We start from the raw sequence: 26,461 nt of genomic DNA, 5'->3' as shown, positions 1-26,461 counted from the left end.
GATTTGGTCCCTATAAATAACACAGTAACCTAGAAAAGCTAATTTCTCGCAGTATTACGCCGACTTTATGCCGGAATTATGCAATTTATTCTCGTTTCCTTGCAACGATGAACTTTTCAATAACACATGTGCTCCGTAGCAGTATATTATGACGTTTCTTAACCGAGATTTGGAGATACAAGTTCAGCAAACAAGTTTGTGAGGTGCCTACTAACATTATTTGCAGACTTGCAATTATTTCAATCTGTCATTTGAAATGAATTATCATGTTCCTTCCTATGTAAATGACAAACACCTTCTTGGAGGCTGCACCTTACTTAAATACGATGGTAACCCAGGGAATATTTTTGGCACAGCTTCTGGTAAAAGCAATGGCGTTTGACGAGGAAACTCGTGACAGTTCCCATCAGAGTCCTTGTAAATCTCCACTCTTGATACATCACTTTCTTCAAAATGCTTAATGCAAGCAACACTTCTATTTGATGAAGTCCAGTCCTTTCTGGGGATATTTCTTGTCCATCGTTTTCTGTTTTCCTCTTCAGTAGGGAATCTGAACACTGAGATGTAACCCTCTTCCTTGCTGGATTTGTAGTTGCTGTTGCAACCAGGAACACAACATTTTTCTGGCATCTGCAAATAGAATGATGCATTAATTGCTATCATCTTAAATCAAAATACTGTTATGTAAAAATAGCAAATGAGAATTTGAGTGGACTGGTTTTTTCTACTGCTTGGACATCACGAAAGACAAGTCTACAAATAGAATCAAATGTGTAGAAATATTCATAATATTAACACAAAATTACTTAGGAGAAGATTCTGATACTTAAGTTATGAATTCAAAACTTTATTTTCAAATTGTATCTAGAATATAGTAGAACTTTTGTTGCAATCGTGTAGACGAAAGTCGTAGCACATTTGCACATATACATGTAAAAACACTACAAACTTCACAGAATTGTATACTTACATTGTGTTATATCTTCGACTGTAGTCATGACTACTTGCTATAATTTTTGCAGAGTCCAGTATAGCATAATTACACTGTTATGTCAAATAAAACAGACACCGGGGAAGTACGTAAACAACTGCTTCCGTTCGCTAACTTATAGCCACAGCCATGCGGTAGGCCTTAACGTAACGTTGCCACATTTCAGTCCTCTGGCCTCTAATACAGGCGGCCGTGGTATACCCCATTAACCAGAGAAGAGAGGAAGTGGGTTTATTTTATACACTCTTTGAAGATTTAAGGAACGACGGAAATAAATTCTGTAACTATTTCCGAATGTCTATTACTTCTTTTGACGAATTACATAGAAAACATAAGGATGTGTTACAACGACAAAACACACAATTCCGCAATTGCATCCAACCTGTTAAAATGCTGGCTATCACGTTAAGGTAAGTTAATACATAAAAAACTAGTTCTGTTTATTTACTTATTTATTTGTGTTTTACATTTTGATTACGCTCAGATTATGAAGTAGAAAAGACAATATCATAACCAGCAGTTGAAACCAAAGAGTTTGTAGCAGGACTGACTGTACTGTCACTTTGTGGCGACAGGCTCTCTGGGAAAAGATTGTAGAACTGTGTTGTTGCTGGTGGGCCTTCTTGGCTACTGGTGGAAGGCGAAGGGTATGGTGATGGCACTTTATTTCTTTGTTGATAAGAACTGCGACCTTGAGAAGTCTGTAATGGTTGATCCAGAAAAGACGTTGAGTTTGGTGCAGCTGGAGGAGGACGAATCTGATGCGCATGGTAAGAGGATATTGGAGCAGCATTTTCCATAGGTGAATAAGAATAAGCTTGAAATCGATTATTGTAGGGCATGGAAGGTGTGTGATGGGTAAATGGAGGAGGTTGAGCTGTCAATATCTTTCTCCTTTCATATATATTTTCTATAACTTTGATTACTCCCATCTGAAACTGAAGATAATCCTGTTCATCAAACTATTCCAGGTGAGGCTTCAGACTAAGTAAAAATGACATTTTGCTGCAAGGTTTATCTTCTTCCAGAGCTCTTAAAATTTTCATTTAGTTGTGGAGGGCAGCGTGGGGGGTATAAGTCGTAGAGGGAGACCAAAAGATGAATACACTAAGCAGATTCAGAAGGATGTAGGTTGCACAGGATAGAGTAGTATGGAGAGCTGCATCAAACCAGTCTCCAGACTGAAGACCACAACAACGTCAACATTAAGGACAGGCGTGTGCAGGGATGCCAAGCACATTTCGCTCCAACACACTATTAACGGGAAATTACGAATATTCCGGAATTTTTTGAACAGACCTCGTATATAGTTACAGCGATGAAGGCCACTGATCCCTTCAGTATAGGTGGATACCATGCTCGAACTGTTACTGGAATTGGCGAGATGCTGCGAGTAATGAGGCTAATGTGCAGGGGAACTACATCAGTAGTGTGTGGTATAAGTTGAGAATTTGGGTCTGACGGGAGGCATGCTAGGATAGGCCATGCGGTTGTGGTGAATTCTGTGTCCGAGTGGCAGTAGGCACGGTAGCTCAGCGCGTTCGGTCAGAGGGTTGACTGCCATCAGTAATAAAAATAACTGAGTTAATGGATCAACGATTAACTTGAACAAGCGTCATGAGACGTCCGTCGCGAACCAGTAGAACGGGCAGCGATTGATATAGTATCAACAATGTCTGGCGACTCATCTGCTCAACAGTTGAAAAATATTCCTGTCTCTAACGACACAGTATGTAGAGGAATTATAGACATCTCTGACGATTTACTAGAACAGTTAATCGATAAATTGCGCAACAACTGTTTTGCACTGAAGTGGACGAAGCAACTAACATTCATAAATATGCTCTTTTGATTGCTTATGTTCGTATCATTGATGAATTTAACATCCGAGAGGGATTTCTTTTATGTGAGCATATACTGAAAACAGCTACAGCTGAAAGCGTTCTTGATATGCTCAATATCTTTTTTAATCAAAATGGTACATCGTAGAATAGGTGCGTTGGAGTATGCACAGACGGAGATCTCTCAGTCTCTGGAATTCATGGTGGATCGCAAGCGGAAGTTAAAGCTGTAGCTCCTGATGTTGTATGGACTCACTGTATGATACATTGGGAGGCTCTGGCCCCTAAAGAACGTAGCCCACCCCTTCATGAAGTTCTGCAAACGGTTATACAAACAGTTAATATTATTAAGGCAAAATCTACAAATTCGAGGCTTTTTAAAGTGCTTAGTGAGGAGATAGGTGCTGAACACACTCAGTTGTTCTTCTTTAGTAATGCTCGATGGCTGTCAAAGGGTAAAGTATTGAAAAGAATGTTTGAACTGAGGAATGAGGTATTCTGTTTTTTAAAGGAGAGAAGTCACTCTATGGCAGACTGTTTCAACAAAGGAGATCTTTTATTTAAAATGGCTTACCTCACTGATATTTTTGAGAAACTAAATACTCTTAATACCTCACTTCAAGGTAACCAGGCAACTGTACAATCTTGGAATGAAAAGGTGAAAGCGTTCATAAAGAAATTAGAGCTGTGGCAAAACCGAATGGAGAGCGGCATACCAGATATGTTCCCTACTGTAGTGTCACTGTTAGAGGATATTAAAGGATACAGATAATTCGATACTTCGAATGGCGATAAAAGCTTGCTTTCTTCGTCATCTTACAACATTAAAAGTTCACTTCGAGAGATATTTCAGCAACAGTTTTGATAAATTTAATTGGAATAAAAATTCGTTCATAAATACTCCTGGACCATCATTTCTAATTATTGAAGAGCAAGAAAAAGTTATTGAACTCACTTGCGATACTTCACTGAAGGGTAAATTTAATGAAGTATCTTTGTTGGAGTTTTGGATACATATTAGCAAGCACTTCCCAACGTTAAGCCCAAATGCAATGTAGATCCTGATTCCCTTTGCAACAACATATTTGTCCGAGACAGGATTTTCAGCTTTGTCAGCTATGAAGTCGAACTACCGTTCATAGCTAATTGTAAACAAAAATTTTCTAATGGCTCTTTCTGCTATTCCTCCACATCTTGAGAAACTTTTTTCTCAAAAACAAGTCCATCCATCACTCTGAACGTCCTAATTTAAATTTTTATTGCCCCTGTAATTCTTGTTTGGTGAATTGTAAATAGTGTTCATTTATAGTTTTTGAATAAATGAAAACGTGATGAAGATAAAAAATTTGTTCTGTATTCTCGTTATAATAAGTTATGTTATTTTTGGTTTCTGCTACGTAAAAACCGTTCAAATTGAGTTTGGTAAATATAATAAGGAAAAATATAAAATATGACTATTATAATAATAACAATAGGTTGGGGGTTCTGATACTGTTTTTCCTAGTGATGGGGGGCTCCGAGGAAAAAAGTTTGAGAACCATTGATCCAGAAGATGCGCAACATGCAACACCATCGGTGAGATGGCAACACTTATGTGTTGCTCTAACAGATGGTGTTACTTCATTACTTGAGCCAAGCTCGTCACAATATTTTGCAAAATCGGGACAAAATGGAGTCTTGTCGCACCGTTGGGACAAGAAGGTCCATAACGGTGACGGTCCCGATATTTACCGGACTGATGGCAACCCTACACTGAAGGGATGGCTTGTCGATTGATAAGAAGAGACAGTGACAGAATATTAAAAGTTTCTGATGATGCCCCTGAAGGGCGAAACACGTCAATAAGAGTATTGTTTCCCCAGCAACGAAGACAGTTTTTTTTTTTTTTTTTTTTTTTTTTTGCTACCCCACGGTTGCTGTACCTGTTGCGCTAAGGAGCGGGAGGGATTCTAGCTAAATATGTGTTGCTTGAACTCAAATATCAGAGATGGCACTGGTAGCAAGGCCAGGTAGAAAAAAATACTTTCTCAGTTTCACCAAAGTGTCCCCCCCCCTCCCCCCCCCCCCCCCCCCGAAGAAAACGAAACTGGCAACAAATGCCTAACAGTTAGTCGAGGATATCCCGTGCCAACTTTCACGCTCTGTTGATTGGGTGCTCATTGCAGAGTTTCCTTGAGGTAATCGCCGGATCGCCTATTTGATCCCGTTTGGTAGGTAAACCTATCATTTGTAACTCCGAGAGAGAAGTTTCCCAAGGTATTGCCTCAAGTATCGTTCATTCTGGAGGTGAATTGTTGGAGCCATATAATAACTCGAACAGTTTTTCAACCTGACATTTCTTTATGCCTTTTTTAGATGTTAAGTTTTATCCGAAAAAACCACATCGCGAATCAAATCCAGCAGCCAGTCGTTAGCTGCGATATATTTTGTTACCCGTATTTGATAGTAATTGGAGGAGTTGGCCGTGGATTGGTATCTACAGCTACACTCCGCAAGCCACCTCGCGCTGTATGGCGGAGAGAACACCTTACTTCATGTTAATAATTTGCCATTCTGTTTGAATGAGAGGATTATTCTTGTTTACAGATAATACAAGAATTGTTGTAAAGTCGAGAAAAGAAGCATCAACAATGATAATAATACATGATGTTTTTGTGAAAGTTGCTGACTGTTTCTGCTTGTTTGAGCTACGTTTACATTTTGAAATAACACAGGTCATCCAGCTTTGTACTGTTAAATACAAGACCTCCCATTAACCCAGCATACCAACAAAGAATAATGATCAGCATAGACTGTTCTAAGGTCTTAGGCTTGTATACTGATGAAAACGTTAACTGGAAAAAAGATATCGCTGATGTAGAAGTCGGCAAGTTAACATTTTCGGACATTTTTCACTCAGTGATTCTTGGATAATACTCTATGGTAACTTCTTATTTAAACAAAAAGTATTCATTGCACAAAAGAATGTACATAATTAGAATTACGGGATCAACTGAAGAACGGTACACAATCCGTCGGCTTTGACCAATGATAGATAATAAATTGGCTCTCTTCCGTGGCGAAGCGTCATCATTGTAAATTAAAATAAAAGACTTTGTTTTTAAAAGACAGTGCTAAACATTAGTACGATTTTTGTCACTTGTATTAATTTAAATCATTTGTTCGTCCCAATTCATTCGGTGCTTATTTTCATTTTTAGAGAGTTTGAGATATTTTAAAGAATTGTTTTTCATTCTGGACAATTTTGGCTTTTCGTTTGTAGGTATGGATTTATATATATTAACTGCAGTACGGGATACAAATTTTGTACTTGTCGCTTTTTTCACCTTCGCTAGTACTAGTATTATTACGATATTTTTCAGCCGGTACTAGCACTATCGATTGCAAAAAGACCGACATACGAAAAATTTGTATTCCGTACTTCAGTTGACCTATGTAGGTCAACTGAAGAATAGTATATTACTGCTAGTAAAGAAGAAAAAAGCGAAATATGTAACATTGGCATCCTTTGCTTCAGTTGACCTATACAGATCAACTGAGGTATGGCATACAAATGTTATGTATGTCGCTACACCAACATACAAAACATTCATATCCCTATATAGTTCATCTGAAGAACAGGATACTAATGTTAGCAAAGGCGAAAAGTTCAACGTATGTAAAATTTGTATCCCGTACTTCAGTTGACATATACGTATAGGTCAACTGAAGAATGAGACACTACTACTAGCGAAGATGAAAAAACCAACATACGTAACATTAGTACCCTTATCCTGTTCTTCAGACGAGCTAGATTAAGTCAAGGATACAAGTTTTACGTAAGTCGAGTTTTTCGCCTTCGCTAGCACTAGTATCCTAGAGATGGAGAACTATCGACTAGATACATTGGGACTAAGTGAAGTAAGGTGGCCAGAATCTGGGGAATTCCAAACACAAAATGGTGGAGTGTTGCTGTATGCGGGTCAGACCGGTGAGGACGCGATGCACAAGAATGGTGTAGGGCTCTTACTATCTAAAAGCAGCAAGAAGAGCTTACTGGAGTGGAAACCAGTCTCAGAACGGATAATAACCGCACGCTTTAAAACAAATGTGCGATATGTCACTGTAATTCAATGCTATGCACCTACTGAAATAGCTAAAGGAGAATTAAAAGATGCATTTTATACAGAGCTTAACGGAGTTCTTAGACAGATAAATTCTAGGGACATAAAAATTTTAATGGGTGACTTGAACGCAAAAGTTGGTTCAGAAAACGAAGGGCTTGAACATATCATGGGCGTGCATGGCATGGGGATCAGGAATGTAAATGGTGAACTGTTGATAGATACATGCGCTCAACATGACCTAGTCATTGGAGGCACATTGTTTCCACATCGTAACTGCCATAAGATAACATGGGTTTCTCCAGACCACGTTACCGAAAATCAAATAGACCACATAGTCATAAGCCGCAAGTTCCGACACTCTCTGTTAGATGTCAGAAATAGAAGAGGGGCAGACGTTGGAAGTGACCACCACCTAGTTTTGGCGGAATTCAGACTGAAGATAGTGGCAAATAGAACCAAGCTCAATCATAGGTGCAAGAAAATAGAGGTGGCAAGATTAAAAGACCAACAGATCAAAGAAACATTTGCCCTTGAACTACAAAACAGATTCCAGGTCCTCTCTGAAGAAAACTTTATGGAAGAGGGAATTGAAACGTGCTGGCAAAAAATCAAGAACTGTTATTTAGATGTGGGAGAAAAAATCCTAGGATTTAAGGCACATCAAAGGAAGGAATGGATCTCCGATGCTACGTGGAATGAAATCAGCCACAGGAAAGAACTAAAACTTAAGTTAAATTTTTGTAAGACAAGAGCGCAGAAGAGCGAAGTACATAAAGAATACATGGAGGCAAACAAAAAAGTGAAAACATTGCTACGTCGAGATAAAAGGAAATGGATAGATGAGCAAGCAAAATTAGCAGAAGAGGCAGCAAGACAAGGAAATATGAAAGACCTCTACAACATTACCAAACGGTTGTCAATGAACAACTTCAGACATGAAGGACCAGTTAAGAACAAGAATGGTGTGATGCTTACAACTCAACAGGCACAGCTACAGAGATGGGAGGAGCACTTCAGGGAACTGTTAAATTGTGAAGACAACCAAGAGAAACAAGTACGAGATGTTCCAGAGGAAGTCGAAGAAGACCAAAATATAAATTTGCAGTGCCCCACAATGGACGAAATTAGGATTGCCTTGAAAACACTAAAAAATACAAAGGCTCCAGGCCTAGACAACATAGCACCGGAGCTCTTAAAAGCCGATACTGAAAGTACTGTTAAAATGCTCCATCCTTTGCTGAAGCATATTTGGCTTGAAGAGAAATCTCCAAAGGAGTGGAAAAATGGCTTGGTGGTAAAGCTCCCAAAAAAGGGAAATTTGTCAGACTGTAACAACTGGCGTGGTATTACATTGTTGTCAGTGCCCAGTAAGGTCCTCACCAGAATTATTTTAAACAGAATTAAAGAATCCCTTGAAAAGCGACTGCGTAAAGAAGAGGCCGATTTTAGGGCACAACGCAGCTGTGTTGATCTTATTAACACTCTTAGGATCATCTTCGAGCAAAGTAAAGAATTCCAAGCAACCATGTACCTGGCATTCATTGATTTTCAAAAGGCCTTCGATTCCGTGAAACATAAAGTGCTCTGGCAGGTGTTGCGGAGGTATGGCATACCACAGAAGATCTTAAACATCATAAAAGATCTATATGATGGCTAAGAATGCTGCATACTCCACAAGGGAAATATGACAGAACCCATAAAAGTAACAACTGGAGTCCGGCAGGGTTGCATTTTGTCACCAACACTTTTTCTACTCATTCTAGACTCTGTTATGAGAAGAGTCACAGCAGGCAGGAGACGATGAATCCAGTGGGGGATCCACGAACGTCTGGAGGATTTGGATTTTGCAGACGACATAGTTTTATTAGCTCCAAGGCTGACTGATATGCAAGCTAAATTAAGCTTGCTGAAAGAAGAAGCAGAGATTGCTGGCCTCAAGATAAATACAGGCAAAACAAAGGAAATGAGAGTAAATTCAGGTAACATGGAGATGCCCCTGTTAATAGGTGAGCAGCGAGTGGAGACTGTCAACTCATTCCTGTATCTGGGTAGTATAGTGGCGGAAGATGGTTGAGCTGGAGATGACGTGAAAAACCGCATTAAAAAGGCAAATGCTGCCTTCATACAATTGTATCCAATATGGAAAAATAGAAATATCATATACAAAACAAAAATCTGTATTTTTAATACAAATGTGAAGGCTGTCCTTCTGTACGCCAGTGAAAGCTGGAAAATGGATAAAAAGATAACAACCCAGTTACAAAGCTTCATAAATAGATGTCTTCGACGCATCATGAATATCTGGTGGCCAGAAAAAATATGTAATGAGGAGCTCTGGCGAATAACAAACCAGATACCTATAGAAGACCAGATACGAGAGAGAAAGTGGGGCTGGTTGGGGCACACCTTGAGAAAACCAGATGGAGCCATCGAGAAAAAAGCATTGGAATGGAATCCCCAGGGAACAAGGAAGAGAGGAAGACCAAGGGGCACATGGAAGAGGACAGTGGAAGGGGAAGCAAAAAGAGTTGGCAAGACCTGGGCAGAATTGAGGCAAATGGCCAAAGACAGAGACGGATGGCGAGTTCTCCTGGATGCCCTATGCCCCCATAGGGGCCAAAGGAATTAAGTCAAGTAAGTCAACTGCAGTACGGGATACAAATTTTGTACTTGTCGCTTTTTTCACCTTCGCTAGTACTAGTATTATTACGATATTTTTCAGCCGGTACTAGCACTATCGATCGCAAAAAGACCGACATACGAAAAATTTGTATTCCGTACTTCAGTTGACCTATGTAGGTCAACTGAAGAATAGTACATTACTGCTAGTAAAGAAGAAAAAAGCGAAATATGTAACATTGGCATCCTTTGCTTCAGTTGACCTATACAGATCAACTGAGGTATGGCATACAAATGTTATTTATGTCGCTAGATCAACATACAAAACATTCATATCCCTATATAGTTCATCTGAAGAACAGGGTACTAATGTTAGCAAAGGCGAAAAGTTCAACGTATGTAAAATTTGTATCCCGTACTTCAGTTGACATATACGTATAGGTCAACTGGAGAATGAGACACTACTACTAGCGAAGATGAAACAACCAACATACGTAACATTGGTACCCTTATCCTGTTCTTCAGACGAGCTAGATTAAGTCAAGGATACAAGTTTTACGTAAGTCGAGTTTTTCGCCTTCGATAGCACTAGTATCCTATTCTACGTATGTCAGCTGAAGTATGGGATACAAATTTTACGTATGTCGGTCTTTTCGCCTTCGCTAGTACTAGTATCAACTGTAGAATAGGAAGCTTGTAGTAGCGGAGGCAAAAAAAAGCAACAACTGTAAAATTTGTATCCGTACTTGATCAGCCTACATAGATCAACTGAAGAATAGGATACTAGAGATAGCAAAGGCGAAAAAGTCGACATACGTTCAGTTTGTATCCCGTACTGCAGTTAACCTATACATATGTACCGTACGTAGTCCATGCTAACATTACACCTGCCCCTTTTTTTCCTTCTTTTTTGCGTTAATATTCCCGTCTTCAGTTGAGCTATATAGGTCAATTGAAGAATAACATACTAGGACTCAAAGAAGCGATACACCTAATATTATCTTCGAAATACGAATGTACATGATATATATCTAACATCTGTTTTCTCTGTCCTGCATTCCTTTGTTTCTCAACATTCGTCTTTGCTGTTAAATCTGTGCAATACATCATCTCTGGTAACTTCTGACGTCATTGGTTAAAGCCGACATTCTTCAGTAAATCTCTAGTATATTTATTCAGTCATGGAAGTTGTTATCAACAGTTCATTTGAGTCAGAGGGTAATAGAAATATTGTCTACTACAACACTAGAGGGAATACTATCTGCATTACCCACTATATGAATCTAACTTTGGCACAGAAAAAGGTGAAATATGCAGTTATTAAACTCTTTGAAAGTCTACCCACGGAAGTAAAACGGCCGGTCTTTGTGGTCGAGCGGTTGTAGGCACTTCACTCCGGAACCGCGCTGCTGCTACGGTCGCAGTTTCGAATCCTGCCTCGGGCATGGATGTGTGCGATGTCCGTAGGTTAGTTAGGTTTAAGTAGTTCTAAGTCTAGGGGACTGATGACCTCAGGCCTGACTGTTAAAATTTGTTGAAATTTATGTCACTTGCTAAGGTCTGTAGTCCCTTAGCGGTGTAAACAAACTTCTTAGACAACACCGTCAAAAAGACACGGCCAATTATGTAACGTATTTTGATACTCGCATCAAAACCTTTAGGCTACGTCCCATTGGCCTAGAAACATGTAATTTGGCAAGAAGCAAGGCTTCACAATACAATAAGGAAAAAAATTGTTAATTTGTCATCATAAAACACGAAAAAAGTATTTTTTTATCATTTGATGTTTGACTTCAAACCTAAAATTAAAACTTTCTCGAAAGTCTAGGAATTCCCGGGGCCGATATCCTGCCAATATCAATTTCGATAACGGGCAACAATCGAGATTCTCGATTCCAGGGAGACGAACTATCTATGTATTTAATTGTACTTGTACGGAACGCTCAAAGCGCGAGTCCTTCATGCACCTTGCCAATTTTTTCTTTTTATTTTTTTAAAATATGCATTATCTGTGTCTGTTCTGTTGACACATTACATACAAAATGTTTATCGCTAATGTGATCTATGAAAGACATAACTAACTATTTATACCATCATAATTTCCCTCTTCCTGTTCCATTTTCGAATGGCGAAAACGACTGTGCACAACGCCGCTCTTATAGCGTCTGCCACTTGTTTTACAGGCTTTTAAACCACACATTTACGTTCACTGATCAAATTTGTGACGAAGCGCACCGCTTTTCTTTTGACCTTGTATCAATTAAAATTTTGGCGAAGTAAGGCATCCGGAGGACATATACGAAACCTAAACGAAGAGGCAGCTGAAGTTCTCAAACTTACCAGACGTGGAAGATCTCAAACAGACTGCTTACTGGAGTGATGTGCTGCCAACAGAACTCGAAACGATGGGCGTACATTACTGGAAAAGTAAGGCGTTTGACCGGTGCCCCACTGTAGGGTACGAGCATATGGAAAAAGTTCATCAGAGAGAAGGGTTCGTCAGGAGTACGCCAGGGAAGTTTATAAGACCGTTGTTGTTTCCCATATACATAAACGATTTGGTGAACAGACTGGGCAGCAATCTGCAATTGTTTGCTGATGTCGCTGTGGTGTACGGTAACCAGTTGAAATTGAGTGAGTGTAGGAAGATAAAAGACAATTTAGACAAAATTTCTACTTCGTGTGACGAATGGCAGCTAGCTCTAAACGTGGAAAAATATGACTTGATGCGAATAAGTAGGAAGAACAAACCTGTTGTAACGTTCGGAGTGTCCTGCTTGACAGAGGCAAGTCGTTTAAATTTCCGAGCATAACGTTGCAAAGCGAAGATAAGACTAATTAAGGCTCGTACGGACGCATAAAGATAGTCGTTTTCCTTCGCTCTGTTTGCGAGTGGAACAGGAAATAAATGACTATAGTGCGTTTAAAATTAGTTTCGATTTTTGTTGACAGTTCAGCGCGGAATGAGTGGATGGAAGCGTAGTTGCCAGCGTGACTGTAAAGACTGTAAAGAAACTATCAGCTAAAAAATCTGATTATCGCACACCTTGTAATTCGTCAGCTTCATGACGAACTGCGTATCATTTCGTTAATGCTCATTTGTGATATTTCGATATTGTTGCAAGAAATTCTTGGAGTTCGCAGTGAAAAACAAGGGTCGCTATGAATTTCCATTTCGTGCGTGTTAGGTCATATGTTGCCTCACATGAAATGTAGAAACATACTGAATTATTATTTAAACTTGGAGGGATCTGTCTGCAGAATATACATATGTGAACCACCCCGTCATGAAAGCATCACCAGCGAAAATACCGGAAAGAAATAGTTATAAATCCCACGTATCAAATAAACTGTTGGATGTATCGAAACAAGATTTTGGCAAGTGATAGCTCACAAAGAGCAGAGTATTTTGCTGTATGATTAATATGCGAAACTTCCATATCCGCCGCGATAGTCAAGAAACTACAGGTTTTTTGTCAGTGAAATATGTAATTTTTAAGGTCCATAGATAGCTTGTGAAACGAGAACAGCTGTGGCTGTTTCATAAACTACTGATCTGACTTGCACTCAATTACTAGTTTAGTAACACAGTATTTTATGATTCTGTCGCAATTTCAACTGCATTAGAATGTTAGTGAGACGAATATTTGTAAACTACGCTCTGTTTTGAGAAAAGAAGCAGATTTTCACATGGCAACAACAGAAGTTACGTATTACTCACAACTCGTCATAGTTCTTCGTGAATCCATCTCTCTCCTCAACTACCTTCTTGGTATGGCTAACAACACGAGATGTATCCTGTGGCGCAGCCTTTCAAATGGCTTCTTTTTCCAGCATTTTAGCCTCACTGAGCGTATTCGCAGTCGGATTTAAATTATCGTGATACGGGCAAGCCTGATTAAACTATGTCCATTAGCGTCAGCCAGTTTGTCGACCGGGTACCGTGGGGTTTTTGGCTTGTACAGCACATCAAGTTCATTAACTTCGCCGTGTACAAGCTACGTTCAACTTTATCCAGTGGAACATTTCTTTGTACCCAGAGGCACATATCCGCTTTCATCCACTGCATTATTATAGCTTTATCCATTACAGCAGAGTGGTATGACGCAACGACCATTGTTGTTGTTGTTGTGGTCTTCAGTCCCGAGACTGGTTTGATGCAGCTCTCCATGCTACTCTATCCTGTGCAAGCTTCTTCATCTCCCAGTACCTACTGCAACCTACATCCTTCTGAATCTGCTTAGTGTATTCATCTCTTGGTCTCCCCCTACGATTTTTACCCTCCACGCTGCCCTCCAATACTAAATTGGTGATCCCTTGATGCCTCAGAACATGTCCTACCAGCCGATCCCTTCTTCTGGTCAAGTTGTGCCACAAACTTCTCTTCTCCCCAATCCTATTCAATACTTCCTCATTAGTTATGTGATCTACCCATATAATCTTCAGCATTCTTCTGTAGCACCACATTTCGAAAGCTTCTATTCTCTTCTTGTCCAAACTATTTACCGTCCATGTTTCACTTCCATACATGGCTACACTCCATACAAATACTTTCAGAAATGACTTCCTGACACGTAAATCTATACTCGATGTTAACAAATTTCTCCTCTTCAGAAATGCTTTCCTTGCCATTGCCAGTCTACATTTTATATCCTCTCTACTTCGACCATCATCAGTTATTTTGCTCCCCAAATAGCAAAACTCCTTTACTACTTTAAGTGTCTCATTTCCTAATCTAATACCCTCAACATCACCCGACTTAATTCGACTACATTCCATTATCCTCGTTTTGCTTTTGTTGATGTTCATCTTATATCCTCCCTTCAAGACACCATCCATTCCGTTCAACTGCTCTTCTAAGTCCTTTGCTGTCTCTGACAGAATTACAATGTCATCGGCGAACCTCAAAGTTTTTATTTCTTCTCCGTGGATTTTAATACCTACTCCGAACTTTTCTTTTGTTTCCTTTACTGCTTGTTCAATATACAGATTGAATAACATTGGGGAGAGGCTACAACCCTGTCTCACTCCCTTCCCAATCACTGCTTCCCTTTCGTGCCCCTCGACTCTTATAACTGCCATCTGGTTTCTGTACAAATTGTAAATAGCCTTTCGCTCCCTGTATTTTACCCCTGCCACCTTTAGAATTTGAAAAAGAGTATTCCAGTCAACATTGTCAAAAGCTTTCTCTAAGTCTACAAATGCTAGAAATGTAGGTTTGCCTTTCCTTAATCTTTCTTCTAAGATAAGTCGTAAGGTCAGTATTGCCTCACGTGTTCCAGTATTTCTACGGAATCCAAACTGATCTTCCCCGAGGTCGGCTTCTACTAGTTTTTCCATTCGTCTGTAAAGAATTCGTGTTAGTATTTTGCAGCTGTGGCTTATTAAACTGATTGTTCGGTAATTTTCACATTTGTCAACACCTGCTTTCTTTGGGATTGGAATTATTATATTCTTCTTGAAGTCTGAGGGTATTTCGCCTGTTTCATACATCTTGCTCACCAGATGGTAGAGTTTTGTCAGGACTGGCTCTCCCAAGGCCGTCAGTAGTTCCAATGGAATGTTGTCTACTCCGGGGGCCTTGTTTCGACTCAGGTCTTTCAGTGCTCTGTCAAACTCTTCACGCAGTATCGTATCTCCCATTTCATCTTCATCTACATCCTCTTCCATTTCCATAATATTGTCCTCAAGAACATTGCCCTTGTATAGACCCTCTATATACTCCTTCCACCTTTCTGCTTTCCCTTCTTTGCTTAGAACTGGCTTTCCATCTGAGCTCTTGATGTTCATACAAGTGTTTCTCTTATCTCCAAAGGTCTCTTGAATTTTCCTGTAGGCAGTATCTATCTTACCCTAGTGAGATAAGCCTCTACATCCTTACATTTGTCCTCTAGCCATCCCTGCTTAGCCATTTTGCACTTCCTGTCGATCTCATTTTTGAGACGTTTGTATTCCTTTTTGCCTGCTTCATTTACTGCATTTTTATAGTTTCTCCTTTCATCAATTAAATTCAATATTTCTTCTGTTACCCAAGGATTTCTACTAGCCCTCGTCTTTTTACCTACTCGATCCTCTGCTGCCTTCACTACTTCATCCCTCAAAGCTACCCATTCTTCTTCTACTGTATTTCTTTCCCCCATTCCTGTCAATTGTTCTCTTATGCTCTCCCTGAAACTCTGTACGACCTCTGGTTCTTTCAGTTTATCCAGGTCCCATCTCCTTAAATTCCCACCTTTTTGCAGTTTCTTCAGTTTTAATCTACAGGTCATAACCAATAGATTGTGGTCAGAGTCCACATCTGCCCCTGGAAATGTCTTACAACTTAAAACCTGGTTCCTAAATCTCTGTCTTACCATTATATAATCTATCTGATACCTTTTAGTATCTCCAGGCTTCTTCCATGTATACAACCTTCTATCATGATTCTTAAACCAAGTGTTAGCTATGATTAAGTTGTGCTCAGTGCAAAATTCTACCAGGCGGCTTCCTCTTTCATTTCTTAGCCCCAATCCATATTCACCTACTACGTTTCCTTCTCTCCCTTTTCCTACTGACAAATTCCAGTCACCCATGACTATTAAATTTTCGTCTCCCTTCACTATCTGAATAATTTCTTTTATTTCATCATACATTTCTTCAATTTCTTCGTCATCTGCAGAGCTAGTTGGCATATAAACTTGTACTACTGTAGTAGGTGTGGGCTTCGTATCTATCTTGGCCACAGTAATGCGTTCACTATGCTGTTTGTAGTAGCTTACCCGCATTCCTATTTTCCTATTCATTATTAAACCTACTCCTGCATTACCCCTATTTGACTTTGTGTTTATAGCCCTGTAGTCACCTGACCAGAAGTCTTGTTCCTCCTGCCACCGAACTTCACTAATTCCCACTATATCTAACTTTAACCTATCCATTTCCCTTTTTAAATTTTCTAACCTACCTGCCCGATTAAGGGATCTGACATTCCACGTTCCGATCCGTAGAATGCCAGTTTTCTTTCTCCTGATAACGACATCCTCTTGAGTAGTCCCCGGCCGGAGATCCGAATGGGGGACTATTTTACCACCGGAATATTTTATCCAAGAGGACGCCATCATCATTTAATCATACAGTAAAGCTGCATGCCCTCGGGAAAAATTACGGCCGTAGTTTCCCCTTGCTTTCAGCCGTTCGCAGTACCAGCACAGCAAGGCCGATTTGGTTATTGTTACAAGGCCAGATCAGTCAATCATCCAGACTGTTGCCCTTGCAACTACTGAAAAGGCTGCTGCCCCTCTTCAGGAACCACACGTTTGTCTGGCCTCTCACAGATACCCCTCCGTTGTGGTTGTACCTACGGTACGGCTATCTGTATCGCTGAGGCACGCAAGCCTCCCCACCAACGGCAAGGTCCATGGTTCATGGGGGGCAATGACCATTATTATTGTCGAATTCGGAGGAGTATTTTGCAACAGAACATTATTTTCAAAGCCATTCAATGTGTTCCTGAACGTCCACTTTGTGAATCTCGTGTTTTCAGACTTGGTGCGCTGTTTCTATTAATACAAATCCAACACAAAACACTTGTTCACAATACCTGATGACGGCATGACACATAAAATAGCACCCTGCAACGAGAGATGACGAACATAGATGCATCTGTTGCACGACACCACATGGTAATGTTTACCCACGGTGTGGCAACAGGTGTGCTTTACCAACCGAAGGGCTGGTAGGGAAAGCCTGCTCCCCATTGGTGTTTCCTGGGCGACGGCATCACTTCCCCTCCGCTGAGACAAAGTCAAAAGCCGCATTTGTTTTAAACCCACTATAATAGTGGTACAGGGTGCCCTCCGCCACGCACCGGAATATCTATGTAGATGTAGATGAACAACCTGACTCCGTGAAGAGGTGTAATAGCTCATCGTACGATCGAAGCCCCTAGTAGCCAGTTACAAGTATGCAGGGTGAATCACCTAAAACTTTCGGAAATTGAAAGTGCTATTGATGTGAGGTTTTCACAGAATGGATTTGTAGTCAGGACTCATATTGCTAGCCAATCAACAGATTGTATTAATACTTAAAAAGTGTGTTTTTTGTACAAACACACACTCTTTTAAATGGAACAATGCCTGTTGACATTAACCAACTAAAAGTACCGTAATGCCACGTCAGTCATATCTGTTGCATGATTCTATTGCGAGTCGTATACGAGATATCGTATTTTGAAAATTTCCCGCACTGACACTTGTACAATGACAGTGATAGCACATACTAAAGAACAACACAAGTTTATACACTAGCTACTTGGATTCTGACCAGTAACGAGACAACTGATCATCGCAGGTTGCACTCAAAATGACCACGGCAGTGGCAAAAACATGCTTCCAGTCTGGTATGGAATGACTGCTGCACACGTGCTGGCATTCTAGTGGAGATGTCCGAACAGGTTGCAGTAATACCTTGTCGTATATCATCAGGTGTAGTTGGTATGTCCTTGTAGACAGCGTGTTTCTGCTTTTCCCACAGAAAAAATACTACAGGCATCAAATTTGGAGAATGGGCCACCCAAGGTACAGGTCCTTTACGTCCATGCTAATGATCTGGAAACAATTCGTGAAGAAATGCTGCAGTACTTCTTGATCCATGAGCTGGACAGGCATCATGTTGCTACTACAGGCTACTTCCAGTCTGCAGGGGAACTTCTTCTAGCATCCATGGAAGATGGTCTGTTAGAAGGCTGTGATACTTGTGTGTGTTCATTGTTCCATCTGTGAAACCTGCGCCTATGAGCTGATGGTTCACTATCCCACACCACACAGTTACACCCCACGAACGCTGACTTCCCACCTGACAAAACCAAGGATGACAACTAACAGACCAGTAGGGTTTGTTCAGAGGCTTACCTGGCCATAATTGGTAAATGTGGCTTCAACACAAAAAAAGAAAAAAATACGCTGCAGAGACAAAGAAACTGGTACGCTTGCATAATATCATGTAGGGCCCCACGAGCACACAGAAGTGCCACAACACGACGTGGTATGGACTCGACTAATGTCCGTAGTAGTGCTGGAGGGAATTGACACCACAAACCCTGCAGGGCTGTCTGTAAATCCATAAGAGTACGGGGGGGGGGGGGGGGGGGGAGGAGGTAGAGATCTCTTCTGAACAGCACGTTGCAAGTCATATACTCGATAATGTTCATGTCTGGGGAACTTGGTGGCCAGCGGAACTGTTTAAACTCAGGAGATGGTTCCTGAAACTACTCTGTAGCAATTCTGGACGTGTGGGGTGTCGCATTGGCCTGCTGGAATTTTCCAAGTCCGTCCGAATGCGCAATGGACATGAATGGATGCCGGTAATCATACAGGATACTTACGTATGTGTTACCTGTCACAGTCTTGTCTAGACGTATCTGGGGGCCCATATCACTCCAAATGTACACGCTCCACACCATTACAGAGCCTCCACTAACATGAACAGTCCCCTGCTGACATGCAGGGTCCATGGATTCATGAGGTTGTCTCCATACCCATACACTTCCATCCGCTCGAAACAATTTGAAACGAGACTCGTCTGACCAGGCAACATGTTTCCAGTTATCAACAGTGTTGACAGGCCCAGTTGAGGCTTAAAGCTTTGTGTCGTGCCGTCAAGCTACACGAGAGGGCCTTCGGCTCCGAAACCCCATATTGATGATGTTTCGTTGAATGGTTCACATGCTGACACTTGTTGACGGCCCAACATTGAAATCTGCAGCAATTTGCGGAAGAGTTGCATTTCTGCCACGTTGATCGATTCTCTTCAGTCGTCGTTGGTCTCGTTATTGCAGGAACTTTTTCCAGCCGCAGCGATGTCGTAGATTTGATGTTTCACCAGACTCTTGAAATTCGCGGTACACTCGTGAAATGGTCATGCGGGAAAATCCCCATCCATCGCTACCTCGGATACTCTGTGTCCCATCGGTCGTGCGCCGACTATGACACCACTTTCAAACTCACTTGAAACTTGATAACCTGCCACTGTAGCAGCAGTAACCGATCTAACAACTGCGTCAGACATTTGTCTTATATGGGTGTTGCCGACCGCAGCGCCGTATTCTGCCTGTTTACATATCGCTGTATTTGTATAAGCGTTCCTATATCAGTTTCTTTGGCCCTTCAGTGTACAAGCTTTAAGTGAATATGATACATACTGTCTGAATGCCCACGTACAGAAGTTAACACGATTGTAGTAATCGTTTCCATACAGTTCTTAATGGAGAGAGATGTGACAGGGATGGAACCTATGTCGATGGACAATGTGTGACACACTTGTCTGACTCACGCCAGTTCCTCGTGCAATTGCGCAGGAGCTAGCATGCGGATCAACTGCGACAGCAGCAAGAACATTAATTTCCCCCTCTTCTGTCATCAGCTGTTTCCTTCTGTTACATTATCTAGGTGTTACACTAGCCCTTTCACGTAACTGGTTGAAGAGGTTTTTAAATAATTGCCGAGATGGTTACATTTATTGGGATATCTTGCTGCATGCACTGTACAAGAACAAACTGCATTCTTCCTACACATTCCATATGCCATGAGCATGTCGCCTTTTTCTGCGTTTGGTAAATCTCATCGTCCACTCGCAACATACTGCTTAGATGGCTCAAATGGTTCACATGGCTCTGAGCACTATACGACTTAACTTCTGAGGTCATCAGTCGCCTAGAACTTGGAACTAATTAAACCTAACTAACCTAAGGACATCACACACATCCATGCCCGAGGCAGGATGCGAACCTGCGACCGTAGCGGTCGCTCGGGTCCAGAGTGTAGCGCCTAGAACCGCACGGCCACTCCGGCCGGTTACTGCTTAGACTGTCACATACTCACTGATTAGCAAATCACAGTACACTCAAGTAACACACAAGCACACTGTAAGCAAACATGACAACATCGTACCTAACAACTATGCAGGTTGAATCCGCAAACAAGTGTCAGTGTGGAAACTTTTCAAAATGCGATATCTCGTAAACGGCTCGCACTGTAATCCTGCGATAAATGTTACTGACATTATTTTACCGTACTTTTAGTTCGTTAATATGAATAGGTATTGCTCAATTTTAAAAAGTGTTTTCATGCACAAAAAATACACTTTCTAAGTATTATCACGCTCTGTTGATTGGTTAACAATACGTGCCCATGAGTACCAATCCACTCTGTGAGAACCGCACATCCACAGCACTTTCCATTTCCGCAGTATTTGCGGTGTAAGTTTTAGGTGAGTCACCTATATATATCAAGTTAGACTTTAATAACCATTTCATAAGACTAAACAACTCGATAAACCAAACCAAAAAAACTTTAAAATTCCGAAAACGAATCCGCGTAAATGTGCCCCAACCTCCCTAACTGTCCTGGATACGATAATAATAATGATGATGATGATAATAATAACTAGCAACCAGGCTAGGGTTTCAGAATGACGATCAGCAGTCAGGAATCTCTGGAACTAGATTTGGTGGATGACTGACGTGTCCGTTGGAATTTTATAATCATTATCAGCCTTGCATCAGTTGAAGTACAACAGATTTTGTTAAATCGCTTCACTGTAGACTGCTCTTGTCGGATACTGCTAAGTAGCTTACCTTTGTTAGCGTTTCCAGTGACTTACAACCGAAAGTTTAATTGGACAGCAATAGTTCTTTCCGATTATATGTGCATAACAGGTTAAATTCATTTATATCGAGGGTCAATTGCCAATATCTACATAAAGAGAGGATGTTCTGCAGGCCTTCCTGCTTTCCGCTACAGTTTTCCATCGCTTTCTTCCCGTTAAGAACGATATGTTGGGTCCTATCTGCAAGGAAGTTACAAATTTTCCACAAAGCTGATTCGAGACTCCGAAAGATCGTATTTCGTTCACAAAGCGACAGTGTGGAACTGTACCGAATGCCTTCCGCAAGTAAACGAACAGAGCATCAAGCTGGATATCATTATCTACGGCTGTCTAGATCTCAAGGACAAAAAGAGAGCGCTGAGGGTCACAGTATCTTGATGTTGTCCTGTAGGGAAGCTTTTCAGTCGCCAAGAAGGTAATAACGCGCAGGTGTTACTTTAATCTCGTTCGACGTCGCAATCATTGTCCATGAGTCGCTGATGCAGTTTATGCTATGATGACCAAGGTTTCTCTTGCACCTTTCATCAACTTGTGTGCTCTCCACCCACAGGACAGTAAAATACACTCCTGGAAATGGAAAAAAGAACACATTGACACCGGTGTGTCAGACCCACCATACTTGCTCCGGACACTGCGAGAGGGCTGTACAAGCAATGATCACACGCACGGCACAGCGGACACACCAGGAACCGCGGTGTTGGCCGTCGAACGGCGCTAGCTGCGCAGCATTTGTGCACCGCCGCCGTCAGTGTCAGCCAGTTTGCCGTGGCATACGGAGCTCCATCGCAGTCTTTAACACTGGTAGCATGCCGCGACAGCGTGGACGTGAACCGTATGTGCAGTTGACGGACTTTGAGCGAGGGCGTATAGTGGGCATGCGGGAGGCCGGGTGGACGTACCGCCGAATTGCTCAACACGTGGGGCGTGAGGTCTCCACAGTACATCGATGTTGTCGCCAGTGGTCGGCGGAAGGTGCACGTGCCCGTCGACCTGGGACCGGACCGCAGCGACGCACGGATGCACGTCAAGACCGTAGGATCCTACGCAGTGCCGCAGGGGACCGCACCGCCACTTCCCAGCAAATTAGGGACACTGTTGCTCCTGGGGTATCGGCGAGGACCATTCGCAACCGTCTCCATGAAGCTGGGCTACGGTCCCGCACACCGTTAGGCCGTCTTCCGCTCACGCCCCAACATCGTGCAGCCCGCCTCCAGTGGTGTCGCGACAGGCGTGAATGGAGGGACGAATGGAGACGTGTCGTCTTCAGCGATGAGAGTCGCTTCTGCCTTGGTGCCAATGATGGTCGTATGCGTGTTTGGCGCCGTGCAGGTGAGCGCCACAATCAGGACTGCATACGACCGAGGCACACAGGGCCAACACCCGGCATCATGGTGTGGGGAGCGATCTCCTACACTGGCCGTATGCCACTGGTGATCGTCGAGGGGACACTGAATAGTGCACGGTACATCCAACCCGTCATCGAACCCATCGTTCTACCATTCCTAGACCGGCAAGGGAACTTGCTGTTCCAACAGGACAATGCACGTCCGCATGTATCCCGTGCCACCCAACGTGCTCTAGAAGGTGTGAGTCAACTACCCTGGCCAGCAAGATCTCCGGATCTGTCCCCCATTGAGCATGTTTGGGACTGGATGAAGCGTCGTCTCACGTGGTCTGCACGTCCAGCACGAACGCTGGTCCAACTGAGGCGCCAGGTGGAAATGGCATGGCAAGCCGTTCCACAGGACTACATCCAGCATCTCTACGATCGTCTCCATGGGAGAATAGCAGCCTGCATTGCTGCGAAAGGTGGATATACGCTGTACTAGTGCCGACATTGTGCATGCTCTGTTGCCTGTGTCTATGTGCCTGTGGTTCTGTCAGTGTGATCATGTGATGTATCTGACCCCAGGAATGTGTCAATAAAGTTTCCCCTTCCTGGGACAATGAATTCACGGTGTTCTTATTTCAATTTCCAGGAGTGTATCATTTGATAATTGTGAACTCTAATTCAGGTCAAGAAGGAAGGAGTAAATTGCCGGCTAACAAGTATGCAGGGTTGGGGAGACGGAGATAGTGTATCTAAGTAGACTGGTGGTGTATAACTACATTCACATCTACATACGAGGGTGAGTCAAATGAAAACCTTAAATTTGTAATAACAAATCGAAATTTCGCGCCGTTATTCTGTAAGTTAGTAAGCATGCTACAAACAGCGGGCAGAATGGCCTGTACGTGGCAGCTTAGTGCAGATGCACGCATACCGTCGCAGTATCATTATAAAGATGGCCGCCCAACTTACGAATTGCACCAGGGAAGAACAGCGTTCTGTTATTCGGTTTTTGCATAGTGAACGTGTGAAACCTATTGAAATTCATCGACGACTGATGGTTCAGTACGGTGATGCATGTTTGTCACAGCAGCAAGTCTACGAATGGAGTAGGGAGTTCGCAAATGGTGTGACTTCAGTGGAAGATGCTCCTCGTCCAGGTCAGGCACAACGAGTTGTGACTCCACAGAACACTGCAGCAGTTGAAGCCATAGTGAAGGAAAACCGCCGAGTGACACTGAATGACATTGCAGCATGTTTACAGATTAGTCATGGGTCAGTACACCACATTGTGCATGATGTACTCCAGTTTCACAAAGTGTCTGCAAGATGGGTGCCATGGCAGCTTTTCTTCGGCGCTTTGAACGAGAAGGTGATGGCTTCCTTGCAAGAATTGTTACTGGGGACGAAACCTGGGTTCACTTCCACCAACCGGAAACGAAGAGAGCGAGCAAGGAATGGCGCCATCCCTCATCACCAAAACCAAAGAAGTTTCGAACAGAACCATCAGCAGGGAACTTTATGCTGACTCTCTTTTGGGACGAAAAAGGCGTCATTTTGGAGCAGTACATACCTAGAGGGACCACTGTCACCAGTGCGTCATACATAGATCTCGTAAAAAATCATCTGCGGCTTGCAATCAAATCAAAGCGACGTGGATTGCTGTCTGCAGGTGTCCTGTTGCAACATGACAATGCAAGGCCCCACACTGCCCGTACAACAGTTGCAACAATCACAGATCTGCATTTTGTGTGTCTTCCCCATCCACGATACTCACCAGACCTTGCCCCAAGTGATTTCCATATGTTTGGACCACTCAAAGACGCAATGAGAGGAAAGAAGTTCCGTTCTGATGAAGAGGTACGCCACGCGGTGCATGAGTGGTTGCGCGGACTACCAAAAGAATTTTTTTCTATAGGAATTTATGCACTTTGTAAGCACTGGAGGACTTGCATTGAGCGTGGGGGAGATTATGTTGAAAAGTGATACAGCTTTGTACCACTTCTGTACAATAAAAATAATGTTTAAAAAAATATTTAAGGTTTTCATTTGACTCACCCTCGTACGTATTTCGCAAGCCTCGCGTGGCGAAGGGTATCTTGCACCATCACTAATGATTGTCTAAATGCCCCCGTACGAGCCCTAATATCTCGTATTATTTATTTATTTAGACATTTTATTAGCACTGATTTTATTAGGGCCACCAGGCCCTATCTTACATCTGACCAGGGTTTTACACTTTTAGTACCCATTTTACGTCATAGTACCTAAGGAATAACAATTTTAATACGACAGATAGTATTTAGTAATCTCTCTTATCTCATCTTCATGGTCCTTATGCGACATGTGTTTGGCGGCAGTTAAAGAGTTCTGTAAGCTTCGGATGCCTGTTCTGTAAATTTTCTAAGTAGTGTTTTGCAAAAAGAACGTCATCTTCCCTGTATGAATTCCCACTTGTGGGAGAAACATCTCCATAATACTCACGTGTCGTTCTAACCTACCAGTAGCAAATGTAGCAGTGTGCCTCTGAATTGCCTTGAAGTCTTCCTTTAATACGACCTGACCTGGTGGGGATCCCAGACTCTAGAGCATTACTTAAGAATGGGTATCACTACTGTGCTATGCGTCGTCTCCTTTACAGATGAACTGCACTCCCCCAAAATTCTCCCAATAAACCGAAATCGACCATGCGTCTTCCCTAGTACCGTTCTTATGCGCTCCATCCACTTCTTATCGTTCTGCACCCTTACGCCTAGATATTTAATCGATGTTACTGTGTCAAGCAGTACACTACTAACGCTGTATTCGAACATATCGGGTTTGTTTTTCCTACCAATCTGCATTAACTTACATTTTTCTACGTGCAAAGCCAGCTGCCACCAACTAGAAATTTTGCTGAAGTCATCTTGTATCCTCCTACAGCCACTCAACGACGACACGTTCCCGTAAGGCCGGTATTACACTATCAAATTTCTTTGTCACATATTTTTGTCAAAAATCTTTGTCAAAGATATTTGATGGTGTAATAGGAACTTTGTCAAATGTCGTCCAATATTTGATCAAATCTAGGGCCTCGCTGTAGATTTGATCAAAGAAGCCGCTTGTCTTCTGTTCACTGCAATGTGACATGTTACCACATGGAGCGCTAGCATCGCTGCAGCGTTCTGTCGTCTGTAGTGTTTTTATAAACATTGCCGGTAAATACAATTGGTGTGTGCCGACAACTACAAAATTAATAGGGATGTATGAAGCTGATGAGGCGCTTTACAACGTGAGGCACCCTGAATACAAAAATAGATTAGAAGATTGGTGACCTGACCTGACCTGACCTGACCTAACCTAACCTAACCTAACCTAACATAACCTTCTCCTGTAGCAAGGAATCGGCATTACTGAAGAAGTCTTCGAGCCACTCACAGATCTGGCAATCTATTCCTTACACTCGTACCTTCGTTAACAGTCGGGCACCGTGTCAAACGCTTTCCAGAAATCTAGGAGTATGGAATCCGCCTGCTGCTCTTCAACCATAGTTCACAGTGAAGAGGCCAAGTTGAGTTTCGCACGAGCGATTCTTCCTAAATCCGTGCTGGTTCGTGGACAGATGCTCTTCCGTCTCAAGGAAGTTTACTACGTTCGAACTAAGAAAACGTTCAAGAATTCTGCAGCAGACCGATGTTAAGGCTAATTGTAATTTTGCGTGTCCGTTATTTTACCCTTCTTATATAAGGGAGCCCCCCATGAACCATGGACCTTGCCGTTGGTGGGGAGGCTTGCGTGCCTCAGCGATACAGATGGCCGTACCGTAGGTGCAACCACAACGGAGGGGTATCTGTTGAGAGGCCAGACAAACATGTGGTTCCTGAAGAGGGGCAGCAGCCTTTTCAGTAGTTGCAGGGGCAACAGTCTGGATGATTGACTGATCTGGCCTTGTAAC

At 42.2% G+C, this 26,461-nt stretch overlaps 1 protein-coding gene across 1 annotated transcript in view; it reads left to right on the top strand.

The window, feature by feature from the left end:
- The first annotated feature begins 1,640 nt into the window (after positions 1-1,640).
- The window catches only part of LOC126092812 (piggyBac transposable element-derived protein 4-like), a 58,487-nt gene continuing 33,666 nt past the window's right edge, over positions 1,641-26,461 (top strand). The window contains exon 1 of the mRNA XM_049908541.1: positions 1,641-1,761. Coding sequence (XP_049764498.1) covers positions 1,641-1,761 — 121 coding nt within the window. The remainder of the gene's footprint in view (positions 1,762-26,461) is intronic.

This window comes from Schistocerca cancellata, chromosome 7, assembly GCF_023864275.1.
Source record: "Schistocerca cancellata isolate TAMUIC-IGC-003103 chromosome 7, iqSchCanc2.1, whole genome shotgun sequence".
Taxonomy (NCBI): domain Eukaryota; kingdom Metazoa; phylum Arthropoda; class Insecta; order Orthoptera; family Acrididae; genus Schistocerca; species Schistocerca cancellata.
This window is presented reverse-complemented; position numbering and strand designations above follow the sequence as displayed.